General features: G+C 43.7%; 1 protein-coding gene across 2 annotated transcripts; it reads left to right on the top strand.

The window, feature by feature from the left end:
• Window positions 1-493: 493 nt before the first annotated feature.
• On the top strand, window positions 494-13,291 carry gap43 (growth associated protein 43). Of its 2 annotated transcripts, none has more exons than XM_040049591.1 (3): window positions 494-824; window positions 7,362-7,989; window positions 11,961-13,291. In XM_040049591.1, the coding sequence occupies exons 1-3, from the start codon at window positions 795-797 to the stop codon at window positions 12,038-12,040; spliced, it is 738 nt and encodes a 245-aa protein (XP_039905525.1). In that variant the 5' UTR covers window positions 494-794; the 3' UTR covers window positions 12,041-13,291. The 2 variants fall into 2 exon arrangements, with proteins under 2 accessions (XP_039905525.1, XP_039905526.1); XM_040049592.1 differs by having other exon boundaries at window positions 500-824; window positions 7,362-7,980.
• The last annotated feature ends 930 nt before the right edge of the window (window positions 13,292-14,221 follow it).

The following is a 14,221-nucleotide window of genomic DNA, read 5'->3' on the forward strand; positions in this document are numbered from 1 at the left end:
GAGTCTGAGAGGGATTCTGAGCAATCAGAGGAGGCAACTTCCATTTGGGAGCCACTTAACAAAAAGAAAAAGAAGAAGAAGAAAAACCTCCTTAAATGTTATAGAAAGGGGAGGGGATAAAGTAGTGAGGCTATGTGGGTGTTGAGGGCAAAAAAAGAGAGACAATGAAACGGCTGAAAGAAAGATGTATCAATAGACCAAACTGAGGGGAGGTATCCAGTCATTTATTAAGGGAGAGGCTTTTTTAGGGTGGGGCCGCAGCTTTTGCTGGAGCCAGGCTGTAAGGGAACAAGAAAGAGGAGGAGGTGGGTGAGAAGATGTAGAAGAGAGGAGTGCCGATCTAAAAGAGGTGGTGGGGGTGGGGGGGGGGGGGTCATCACTATGAGTGAGAAGAGGACGAGCAGGCGGAAGAAGAAGAAGGAAAGGAGGAGGAGGAGGAGAGAGAGCGAAAGGGATGATGGAGCGAGGAGGGAGGCAGAAGGGAGGGGTTTAAAGGGTGGGCTCGCAGTCATTGTCAGGCAGCGAGTAAGAAAGAGTGAGAGAGTCGCACCCCGGCAGACTGACGGGAGAGCGCGTGTGTGCAAACTGGGATGAGTAAATGTACTGGGCGGCTTAGCTGTTGATACAGCCAGAGAGAGAAAAGAGAGAGAGAGCGAGTGAGCGAGAGAGTGTGTGTGCGCGCGAAAGCGAGCGAGAGCGAGAGAGAGAGAGAGAGGGAGAGGGTGAGAGAGAAGTGAAAGGGAGAAAAAAGGGAAGAAAAGAAGCAGAGAAGAAAAAGGGAGGATACTACAACTATGCTGTGCTGCATAAGAAGAACCAAACCGGTAAACTGCTCTGATTTGCTTTATCAATATTTTTCAGCTTCACCTCAGTTCTGAACTTTGTGACTGTTGGGTTTGTTTTTTAGTTTTGTCTTTTCTTTTCTTTTCGCCAATTTTGGTGAGATTAGGAGGCACGAGGTGGGATTAGCCAAAATGTTGGTGTAATTTTCTGTGACTTGAGGCCTGACTTGTCTTTATAGAAATCTATCCACGGAGCACAGACACGCCTAGTTAATGTGATTATCCTGCATGAATGGATGCTGCCACAATGCCTCTCAGACCTCACACCGTACTTGTAGAAAGGCAGCAAGAATGTAATGTGATCCTGGGCCGCCGGTATTCCCTCTTATTGATTAAGTGCTTGAAAAAAGTGAACTATTACTGAATGGCACTTGATAGATTATGTATTGTCTTCAATATCAAAGCTGAAATACTCTGATTTATCCACTAAACCCAATCTCATCCACCGGCGAGTGATGCTTTAGATAAATGACAGTTTTCTCTTAACCTACGCCTTAAACAGGGGCAGGGGAGAGGTCTAGGTATCTTCTGTATTAGTCTTATGTTAAGCAGAAGAAGTGGGTGACAGAGGAAAGTGCATCATTTCCACAGTGTGAAGGGGGGAAAAAAGGGTGGGGTACTGACTGAGTGAGCAGCTCCATCATGTCAGTGGCCTCGAGGGGGGAATACAATGGGAATAAATGAGCATAAATGGATTATCATAGCCCTCCAGCTTTTTGAGTGGTTGCTGTCAATGGAGGGTTCTATGAAGTGAGCACTCATTTAAAAGGGTGTGAAAGGGTGGTGCTGGGTACCCGTGGCCAGTCTCGTCCCGGCAGTGAATATGAAATGAAAGAAAGGTGTTGCACTGAGGTAGCATTTCAGCAGCTGTCGCGGTGGTTCTGCATGTGATCGCGGGCGATGCTCCTGCTGCTATCTCAGAACTGATTAGGGTTTTTATCAGAGCCATAACACGCTGGATTCCGATGGCACTCTGATTGCTTCTTAAATGTCAGCCCGGATGAGTCATATTAGCTCTGGCAGAGAGAGAAAAAGAGGAAAGAAAGGCTTGCCAGATGAACTCCATGCAGGTGGAGCAGGATGCAGGGAGAGAAAGAGGGAGAAACAGAAGCAGGGTGGTGCACATGGAGCTAGATGGAGGAGGGTGAAAAAGGGGGAAGACGCTGATACAGAGGTGAAACAGGGATTGGGACAGGGAGTGGAGGCTGTGAGGTATGGGGCATGGGCGGGGGGGGGGGGGGGAGGTAGGGAGAGGCATGAATGCAACAAAGCAGAAAGGTGAAGATGGAATGAAACTAGATGGCTGACTACAACTGGCAGATATGTGGTGGAGCGAGAACGTGGTGATGGTGGTGGTGGTGGCTGAGCAGGCGCGAAGATGAGAAAGGGAGCAGCACGAGGAAACATTGAAGGAAGAGAAGCCGGCACGCTGCACACTGCAGCCATGTGGGTGAGGCACTAGCTTTTTTTTTTCCTACGGAAGGCTGTCGCCGCCTCAAGCGTGCACCACAGGGGAGGGTAAAAAAGAAAAAAACGTCCTCCCAGCCTACAAGCACTTATCTTCGTGCTCCTGCATTTGAGCATAAATGAATCCGGACAGACTGCACGGTCTTCACGGATGGATGAGCAAAAAGCATGATTTTCTGCTCTGGAGTATGGCAGCGTTGCTGTGGGGTCCCGCCATTGTGGAGTGTTAAGTGCTGTTGCAACATCTCCACTATATGGGAGTGGCTACGGGCACCTAGTTTAAGTCCCATCTGCCTCCCTCGCTTTTTATGCAGCTTTACAACAATATTCAGCTCTCACCTCAACATCTTGAACCCAGTTCCAGGTTGTGCTTATAAGCAGAACTTACGCAGAATCAAATCCCGCCCAAATGAGCTATTCCTCTAACACTCAACTCTCCATCTCTACTTCTTATCACACGTCACCACTAACACAACCACCACTGTGCGCAACCCTTGCCCTTTCCCTCAGGCATCACCTCCTTTTCCTCTCTCCTCTACCCCATCTCTTATCTGGTTACCTATGGATACAGTGCTCACTCATTTGCAGTGTGTGACTGGCTGCTCTCTTGCCCAGGTCACTCTTGAAAACAAGGTTTTTAGTCTCAACTGAGACTTTCCTCTGCTTTAGGCTGTAATAAAGAAAGAAAGAAAGAAAGAAACATATATATCTCCAGCCCCCGATGAGATCAGTGGCGATTGCAGAGCCTTTGTTCAGCCAGAGAGCTGATGTAAGTGAATTAAAGGCTGCTCCAGAGGACGTAATGAGGCCGGCATATGGCCGCTTATTAGTTGCTGTGGAGCATCTTTTCCCGGGCCATCGTAAAAGAAACAGTGCATCCTTTACGGCTGCTCATCAATTCACCGTCAAAGGAAGAGGAAAAAAGCGCGAGAGGAGGGATAGATGGCGAGAGATGGCGAGTGGGGGCTGTGGCAGTCACCACCTGAGCCCCCCTCTCCTCATCTGCAGGAGATAGCCGGCTAAAAGGGTGTGGTGCTCCGCTGTGCCTATGTGTGTGTATGTGTGTGTGTGAGAGAGGGAGAATGAGTGGGTAGCAGTTTGCTCATGGAGAGTGAAAGACGACAGGGAGAGAAAGAGGGAGATATTCAGCAGTTCCAGACAGCAGTTCAGTCTTTGCTGTCTGGACGGCTCCTGCAGGAAAGCAGACACGGCCACAGAAATCACTCCGAAGACAAGATAGAGGTGCCATTGCAGAGAGAAGCGTGTGCCACCGGCAAGGGTGGCTGACAGTCTCTCCACCTGCTCGGTGGAGCTGTGGTAATATGACAACTGCTCGGTGGAGTTTTTCCATTTTATTTCAAAGAGTGCCAGTGCGCTATACAGTCTGTTTTATGACTTCTAATTTTATTACATACAAGCCTCCCATATTAAAGTGCAGCTGCACCTGTTGGCTTGGTGATAATAAAAAAAAGGGGTGTCTGCAAAGCAAGCATCTCCATTATGCATGCAAATATTACCTTTAATATTTCTCTCCTCTCTCGCTTGAGGCATTCAATGCTGGGTGAAGTGGAGAGGCAAAAATCTCAGGACTTGAATGGATTGCAATAGTAATAGTAATAATATTAATAAGTAAGAAAAACCCCAACATTATCATTAGACAGCATGCACGAATGCATTAGTGTGAGTTGCGGTCCGATGGCACTAACCTCGCTGCTTCCACTGTGTCTTCCCCTCCCCCCCGCCTCCTGAAACAAGTCCCTAATGGCACTCTAAATGAGGCAGTGGGAAGGTGGTGGATTGTTACTTGTGTCACCATTGGGGGGATGGTGCGTGTGTGAGTGTGTGGTTATGGATAAAGCCATTGACTGTGGGGTGTGGTTCTTACAACAGCCGGTGCCCACCCAAGGACAGAGGCGGACAGGGAGAGAGGCTCAGACTGCAGCTGTAATAGACACATCCAGCCAGTCAGATAATGCACTGAGCGCATTTCACCATGTCCATTTATTATCTTTGCAGACAAATCCGACAGAGAGGGTGTGTGTGTGTGTGTGTGTGTCCTGTGGTGAATGGCACTCTTGCATTTTGATAACCCGTGAACTAGATTCTCTCGTCACAGGTCAGCTGCTTTTATAGCACAGTGTCAGTTTATCCTGGAGCAAGCCTTTTTAATGTTGCTACATCATACTACAGCTAATATAATTGCACAAAGATTGCATAATTGCTGGCTTCATAATCTTGCAAGAATAGCACTATTACGTTGCAAACATTCCACATTTTCTTGGAGATTAAAAGCAGTTTTTCAGCGGTTAAAGTAGTGTATCTATGGCAACCAGAACGACTGTGTGCAAATAGCAAGCACTGCAGGCTAATTGTAGTAAGCCATTTGACTAACTCATAATGCAAATATGTTGTCTCACTGCAAATTAATCAAGGAAGAGTTTAAACAGCCACTAAGTCTTGCCTTATTTATGAATGGAGATGTGCACCACATAGACGCCGGGTGCAAAAGCGCCTGCAGGGAGGGTACGTGACCGGGGTTCAATTACCGGTCAGAGGCTTCAAGGTGCAGGTCTTAAATGATGTGCAATGATGCTTCTGTTTGGGATTTAAATACAGTGCAGGCAAATGTCAGCTGTGCTGGGTCAAGTAATTTTTGGTTCTGCATCTCAGAAGTGAATCCATGAAGAAGAAGAAGAAAAATCACAGCACGGCATTTTTTTATTTTTATTTTTTGAAGGGTGATGCACACACAAGTATCAATAATTCAAGTGATGACGCTCCAGCTGTGGTCAAACTGTGATGGTGATGCTTCTTCCTGTCTTCGTACCACCAGATGAGATCATCTGGTGCTCCTCTGGTATTTTATCACATTTCCCCAACCTCTAACGTAAATGACATCGCTCTTCTGTTCCAATAATGATGTCATACCCCTTATTCCCAAACACCCTTCATCCATCGCTTTCTCTTTCTCCGTCTGACTCACTGAACCCAGCCAGTAAGTAATTCTATTAAGAGTTAAGTGCTCGGGTCAGATTTTTGGCAATTGTAAGCACCTATGAGATCAGACACAATAAAAGCCCAATAAGTCACTGGAGACGTGCATATTATTAAGAGCAGAGGGTGTGGTGGTGCTTTGTCTGCCTGCTCTCTGTTCTGCTGAAGTTTATTTCCACACCCACTGGCCGGTAGCTTGTTTAGCTCCAGTTCAGATTTTAAATGTGAATCACTACATTTAAGTGTGTATTTCATTTATCTGTCTTATAATTTCACACTGCACAATATTACTCTGGAAGACTGTGTATATTAACCCGAACCCGGGGGAATAAAGGCGGAGGAGCTGAATATACCAATACAGCTGCACCTTGCCCTCGCTGCTCCAATATTGCACTGACACACTGACCCTGAGGAAGACGTGTTGATTTAGGGCCTCGGGGTCTTAAATCACTCCACACAGATGTGATCCCTCACATAGGCTGTCCAAGTCCAAGTCCTACATAATGACACACTGGGAGAGCATACATAGGGGGTGGATGCAGAGGCACGAAAGCTCTTTCCACCCAGATTCATTGGCCTTAAACAAGATGTTGCCAGATCTCGGTGACACAGACATTAATGTAAGCACATACATTTTACCCCTTTGCCCCCTACCGCCACACCCTGCCGCTGCTACCGTTGCTTCATCGCATCCCTGGCTTTTCCATGCTGATTACTCCACCTGATTTACGAGTTCCTATTGGCCCGCTCCCCCCGAGGGGTCAGGCGCACTGCCAATCAGGGTGACATATAGTCTTTCATAGCACCGAACAGCAGACAGGCCCTGTGATGAGTTAGCACTCTGGTTGTCAAGGTAACCTTTGATGGTTGGGAGGGGTATGGCAGTGAATGGTGAGGAGATTGTAGCAGGGAGCTCGTTCCCTAGCAGCCAGACACCGAGCTGCTATATACTGTACCCAGAGAATAAAGATTGGCTCCGATTTTGAGCACTGCTCATAATTTTGAAGATATCATTAGCAGAGACTGTAGGAAAGATTAATGGATGCCACAGAGAGCGTCTACATTTAAGTTTAATTATTCACTAAATCTATTTTCAGGGTTATTATCAGGAGGACAATATCAGCCTCATGCCTGGGTTGAATAACTGCAATAAATGCCCGGAGACACTTGTCACAACCTAAAATCACAGCGCCTTGGATTTATTATGTGGAGACAATAAATCTCCTCACTCTGGCACATGAAATGATAAAATGCTGTAGAGTCAAGCTAAGCCTTGATACCTGGAAGGACCAAAATAAATAAATAAATAAAAAATAGATTGTGCTGTTTTCTCACTTTGTTTTTCCATTTGGTATAACTGATGCTACACAGTCTGCATGCTGCTTGACGGTTTGTGTTCTTTTGCTTCATTACACTTATTCACGTTCATTTGAGGCTTTCGATTGGTTCCAACACCTGCGAGAGAATATTTTACCTTGATTTGTTTGCCTATTCATTTGGAATGTACTGATTCATTTTGTGTTGCCACTTTCAGTGCTCATCATTCATTCCTTTATTTGATTTGATTTCTTTTCATTAGATTTATATGACTCATAGCACAACCCACTATTTGATGGACAGCTTTGGATCCAGTAACCGAAGGTAATATCAAGGAAAGACTTTCAATATTACCCTGTCTCCTGTCCTACTCCTAACTCTGCTCCTCATCTCATCCCGCACTTTTATTCTAAACATGTCCTGAAATTTTAACCTTTTCCCAGCCTATGATTGTCATGTAATGGTTAGAAATATATATATATTTATTAAGCTTTCCCATTTCACGATATACACTTTTTTCTTTTCTTGACTTCTGACCTTTCAGTTTGACTATTTTTTACATACTTTAGCAAACAGAAATAAAGCATGCCTTCTTGTGATCAAGCAGCATGCCAACAAAAAGAGGGATAGACACACACAAACACAGCAACAACTGGACACTAGCAAAATAAAGACATTCAGCGCAACCTTTTCAACTCTTGCAGTAAATGTTAACCTGGTATGTTGTCTATCGCCTGCCAGGTGGAGAAGAATGAGGAGGCGGACCAGAAGATTGAACAGGATGGCACCACCAACAAACCCGAGGACAAGGCCCACAAGGCTGCCACCAAAATACAGGCCAGCTTCCGTGGACATATAACTCGGAAAAAGATGAAAGACGGAGAGGAGGAGAAAGAGGGTGACAGTCCTGCTGCTGCAGAGGAGGCAACAGAGGGAGGAGAGGAGGCAAAGAAAGCGGAGGGAGAGGAGGCACCTGTTAAGCAGGATGAAGCCGCAGGAGAAGAGGCTAAGAAGGAGGAAGAGGAGACAAACCAAGCCAAAAGCCCTGTGGCAGACAAGCCAGCTAACTCTCCAGCAGCTGCTGCCACAGCAACGTCTCCTGTAGCGGCCGCCCCGGCTGCTGCGTCTCCCACGGCCGCCGCAGCGCCCTCTGAACCCAAGAAAGAGGAGCCAAAAGCGGAGGAGAAAGCTGAGGAGAAGCCCAAAGAGGTGGAGGCCCCAGCCAAGAGTCCCACCACGGCCACAGCTGAAGAGAAGAAGGAGGAGAAGAGCGAAGAGAAAAAGGAGGAGGCCAGACAAGCCGACGTGCCTGCTGCTGTCAGTCCGACAGCTGAGAAGGAGGAGCCTAACCAAACAAAAGGTAAACAAGGTATGCAGAATAGGAGAGAGTGGTGGTCAGGAAGAAAGGTTTACCAGCACATTCTCACTTATGCACATGTTCGTGAGGGCAGTGAGTTCAGGGCTAAAAATAGTTCCAGCCACTTCCACCAATCAAAAAGCAATTACTTACTGTAAATATAAAATCGAGAAGAATAGGTGAGCTTTTACACAGTCTGCTTGGCAGGCTCCACAGGACATAGCCGCTTGGTGTGTCTTTGGGATTTAGAGATATTTGGCAGTGCTCCACCATTCACTGGTTAACACAGAGACACAGCTCAATATAAGATTAGACAGCCTTGTAGCTCAGCCTCTGCAAGATGAAAACTCCATACTGATTAGACAGAGGCCGGCATAGAAAATGATAAGCACTGGTCAAGAGTGTGGTACACAGTGATATTGTTATACTGGGAATGATCAAAGCTATTGATAAAAAGCAATGTGTTGTTTGCATAATGTAAAAGCAGCATGAATTATAAATCACTGAGGTTAATAAAGCTCTCAGATGCCTTCACACGAGGTGTGATATATTAACCTGACTGCTACCATAGTCATGAAAAACGGTTGTAATGGATGACCCAGTTAAACTTCTTTTTTTTTAAAGTACATCACGTTAAACTATTTGGTAAAAAAAAAAAAAAGTCTTCCAGCACTGTCATGTGATGTCCAATTACAGCAGGAATGTGGACCTGAGAAGAAACTGGAGATTAAATGATATTATTCCACTGATACAACACTGTCACAAGATACACTTGACATGAACTCGTATTTCTGGTCCAAGGACTCTCAGACTGGGTCAGACAGGTAGTTAATGGAGCATGCTCAGTCTGGAGCTGGTGGGGGCGTGAGGTGGGAAACACACACACACATGCATACACCAACTGGAGAACTACACAGAAAGTAGGTCACCTAGGCAGCACTGTCTCCCTGTTGTCATAGTTACCACCTCAATGGGATAGCTGGCCTGCATGGAGCAGTGCGGGTAGAACAGGTGCTCTGATTTAAATGAATGATTAATGATCCCTACTGGTCACGATCCGCACTGGGGAAGTCTGCCATAAACAAACACTACTTGACAAAGATCTGCTTATTAAGAATTCACTGCTGTCTACAATCTGCTTAACTTACCAAAGTGACTCAGAGACCAAAATGAATATTTATGACCAAATCGCTCGGTTAAGGTTTGTTGCACACAGAAAAGAGTCACATCCACAAGGATGCTGGGTACTCTACGAGGCGGACTCGATGTCACAAATTCTTATCGAATTCCTGCACTTACAGAGCACTTCTCTTACATTAAAAGGTGGCAACAGATTCATTAATAATGAAAAGAAATAGTAGATTAATTTGGAAAACTAAAAAGAGGAGGCAGGAAAAATAAGTTAAAAACATTAAAGAAAACACTAGAACTTAACTAGAAAAAGTAATGCGGAGTAGAAACAGATTCTCACTATAAACAAGCCATCAGTGATGTTGGACTGTCCAGATGTAGTGACTCAGAGACGATATAGAAAGATGATTTCTTTATTTGATAAAGCTGACTCTGTAGCGTTTTCACTGGGATTAATGTTTCGTTCCTCATCCAAGTGACTTCTTCAGTCTCCACTCCAGACTGAGTCAGATGTATTTTAGTTTTTGTTTTGGCACAGCGAGCAGCAGTGAGCAGGGGGATTTCAGGGTGCTACAGAGTGAAAACCCTAGAGTGACATAAGGTTTTTATATGTATCTAGTGAATTCTAACTCTTTTTTGGGAAACAGAGCATTGAAGCTGTTAAAAGCAGATTATACACTATATTAAATAATAAACACATAAACAAGCTGCAACGTACCTTTAATGAAATATATATGCAGATGAAGACTTACATCAGAATCAGTTGTAACACCAGATATGTGGTTCTCAAGAGCTCATTATAACGCTAAGAGTTGGGTGTCATCTGCATAGCAGTGAAATTAATACCATGCTTATGGATATTGGCACTTTTATCAGCTTTTTTCAGATATGAACATGTTTACATTCAAAATCCGATTTATCTGGACTTACCTGCTTTACATCTGAATGAACGTCCTGGTCGATTATGAGACCACAGTCTAACCAGATCAGACCTATTAATGTTTGCCCAGCACTTTTAAAATGACACAATATCTGAAAGCAGGCTGTCATATTAAGACAGGCTTGTACATCTTTAGAAGTCCTCTCTCACATCTTTGTGAATGGCTTGTGTTAGTAGAGCGTGCCCTAAACTACATTAACGTGCATATAATAGCATTTTATCTCATCAACTCTGATTGTAAATCCAAAAAAGATTAAAAAAGGATGCCATTTCCAGTTCAGTAGAGATTTCAATCTCTCTTTGAGAATGAGGGGTGGCACTAGCTCTCTCTGATCTCAGATTTTAGTGACAATGATGGAGAAAAGCAACCATTCAAAAGTGTGGTTACACTTCACTTGAGTCAATGGTCACAAATGCAACAAGTCTTTTGCTGCGTGGCTGTTTTTGTAACTCTCCTGCATATGTTTCAATGAAGCTATGAGAACCATTTATGTAAAACATACCTCAGTGCGAATGACAGAATTTAAAGCTGCCGATGTTATCAGTCTGAAAAGAGCTTTTGCGCTTCATATTTTTTCTGCCATGATCTCATTAGTCTTATTTACTAAAGACTAAGAGGTCAGTGGGTAGAAATGATGAAACACTTATAAATGTTTGTTTCCCTGTCTGCAATCTTCATACACAAACCCAACAGCAAAGCTAAACTGTCACTTCAGCCGGTAACTGGTGTATGAAAGTGAGCTCGCGCTGATGTCAGACACAAGAAATGACGGGCTTTGGCTCTGTAAATTGGGTGAAATTGGATTTGCATCGCACAGTTCAGTGGCTGTAGTGAAGGACATTCTCAAATCTGTCACAGTGGCTAACAAGCTAATTATCTCTTACCTGGAAGATCTGCCATGAGTCATGCTGTCTTGAGTCACACACACAATCGCGCATTAGTGCAGACACCGTTGCCCCACTTCTCTCTTTCCCTCCCTCCCTCGCCCTCCCACACACAAACACACGCACACACCAGGAGACATGCACCCTGGTCTCCATTGCAATGATATCATTCCTTGATGTCTCCTCCTAATAAAAGAATATGATCTCATCGGGGTGTGACATCACCCCGATGAGATCACTCGGATAACGAGTTTGGGCAGGAACAACAAAGACCCCAAAATCAGTGTAGCTCCTGCATAGTGCAAGAAGGTCTTTATTAAGTATAAATGAGAATGTCTTTGCTTTTTTGGAGCTAAAAAGCGCACCAGTTACAGGATTATTAAAGAAGGATATTATGATTTAATGTTGAAAAATATAAAGTACCTGAGCAAGAATCTCATTAGCATTTGCTTTGTGATGTATCACGGATTGCTACTCAGCAGTGTGCACCTCTTAGCAAGTTATCGTTGCCTGCTATCATAGTGCAGTGCACTCTGGGCATCACACTGTATCAGATGTGACAGGCCAAGATGCTCCTGTTAGCTTTGTGATGCCCGTTCAAATGCTTCATGGGTCCATTAGGAGCAAGCTCTTCTTTTATTATTTACACAGTCAGTGCGGGCTTCAGACATGCTCTCAGTTTAAGTGGAGCTGACACATTGTGAACAACACAGAATTCCATGTGCGAATTATTTTTTTGAGAGGGAAGATGTGAATATTTTGAGAATTTCCGAATGTTACATGGCTTTTTTTTTTTCATATAGAGGGTGAAATATTTAAAACATCAAAAGTTACTGCTCATGAGTGAAATCTTTGAAGCTCTGTATCGCAGGCGCCCCAGACAGAGCTTTATTACTCTACTCGCAATGTAAAACCACCTCTCCACCTCTCCTCTTCTCTTCTTTCTCCACCCTCCTTTCATCTATCCCGCCCCAAACCCCTTCTCTCTACCCTTACACCCTCTACCCCCACCACTTCTTACATTAAGATGCTGCAGAGGAGTCTAAAGGAGAGGAGGCCACCCCGGCAGATGCAGAGGCGGAGGCCACCGAGTCCAAGGATGCTTAAGGCTAAAATCTAACTTAATGAAAGCAGAATTAAAAGTATGAAGAATACCACAAAAACGAAAAATCTAAAAAGGTTGCTCTTTGCCTTCTCAATGTGAAGGCAGTCCGTTTCTATTTGTTTGTCATTTTTTGTGTGGCAATGATTTTCTCATGTTGGGGGAGTTTCCAGCGTGAAGTTTTTTGGCTCAAGCTAACACTGTACTATGCGCAAGTGATGACGATGCTGACGACGACGGTGATGATGATGTTGATGTTGCTGATGTTTATGAAAAGCGACTCTTACCGTGATGGTGATGATGTCGAGGTGGATGATTTCATTTGGTACATCTTCACTATTTGATGTAAAACCGGGGGTGGAATGAACGCTTCCAACTGGATATTTACACATTTAAAATTTCAAAAAAAGAATGCATTGCCAATGCGCCGTATTGTATTTGCATTGTAATGCACTTTCTTTCTTTAGACACATTTTGCAAATGAAATCCGTATTGCAAATGCACGCACAAAAAGACAACCAGGTTTATAAATGCAATTCATGTTTTCGACACGATCCAAGTGTACTGAGAACACAACAAAGAGGTAATGTACTGACACACTGAATGGATAATAGAATGTATGATTAAATGTGTGACATTTCCAGTTGGGGCAGCTTTATCCTGAATCCCAAAAACAATATTTACTCAACTTTCTCTATTCTGCTTGAGTCATTCAAGCTTGGTTTACACCCCTTTTACAAACTCTGTTTACTCACAGTTACAGTAAATAAAGGACCTATTGCCATTTAAATGATGTGATCATATAATAAAAACTCTAGAAATCAACTATATTATTGATGTAACTGGCTCTTACATATTACAATTTGTGCTCTGCCAACCAAACGTGAGGCCATAGCATGAACCATTGAACCAGATGCATGATGGGAACTCTCCCTCTGAGAGGAACTTTTTCGCAGTCACAAAAAACTTAAGAGGTGTGGCGGCTTCTTTTTTGATGTCTTTGGTGTTGTTATGACAGTTTATATGAATTGGAAAAATACTCTTGCACTGATGTTACAAAAAAAGATTAAGAGAAAAATCAAACAAATGAGCAAACAACAACAACAAAAAAATTTCCTATGTTCCAGTGAGTGCAATGTCCAGTTTCAATCTTATCGAGGAGTTCAAACTTGTGAGAAAAAAAAATATGAAAAAAATAAAAAATGGTTTCAATGTCTGTTTTCAAAATAAAGCAAATGTGCCAATTACCATCATAAGCTGTGGAGTTTGTTTAAAGCCTGATAGAAACATATTGTCACTTTGAAACACCCGGCAGTTTCCAACAATCATGCTTATTTTCCACTGAATCCATCACGAAACCACACATGTGTGGTTTTATTATAACTCTTGCCCCATGACAGTTGGGATAGACTGCAGCGCCCACCGCGACCCTGAAGTGGACTAGTGGAAGAAAATGAATGGATAGTATTCCTGTAATATTAGATGCTCTTGCACCAAACGTACATTAAAACAATACTTACACAGGGAAATACAATTTAATTCAATTCTGTTATGTTTATATAGCCCCAAATCACAACAAAAGCGCTTTACATCGTAAGGTAAAGACCCTACAATAATACATAGAAGACCACACCAATTAGATGATCCCTTATGAGCAAGTACTCCCATATCCAAACTGGGAGCTCGTCCCACAGAGAAGAGGCCTGAAAGCTGAAGGCTCCCATTCTAAGTTTAAATACTTTGGAAACCACAAGTAAGCCAGCAGTCAGAGTGCAAAGTGCTCTAATGGGGTAATACTGTAGGAAGTCTTTAAGATGGGCCCTGATGAGAAGAAGAAAATATAGGACAAATATGCTCTCTCCTTCTAGTCCCTGTCAGTACTCGTGCTGCAGCATTTTGGATTAACTGAAGGCTTTTCAGGGAAATCTTAAGACAGCCTGATAACAATGAATTACAGTCATCCAGCCTAGAAGTAGTAAATACATTAACTGGCTTTTAGCATCACTTTCACACAGGGTGTTTCTAATTTAGATATCGTGCAAGTAGAAGAAAGCAGTCCTACATGCTTGTTTCATATGCACATCGAAGGACATATATTGGTCAAAAATGTCTTCAAGATTTCTCACAGTGTTACTGGAGACCAAAGTCAGGCCATGTAGACGTAAGCGTTTGGTTAGACACCATGT

Source organism: Simochromis diagramma, unplaced genomic scaffold, assembly GCF_900408965.1.
Source record: "Simochromis diagramma unplaced genomic scaffold, fSimDia1.1 OVJJ01000611.1, whole genome shotgun sequence".
Taxonomy (NCBI): Eukaryota; Metazoa; Chordata; class Actinopteri; order Cichliformes; family Cichlidae; genus Simochromis; species Simochromis diagramma.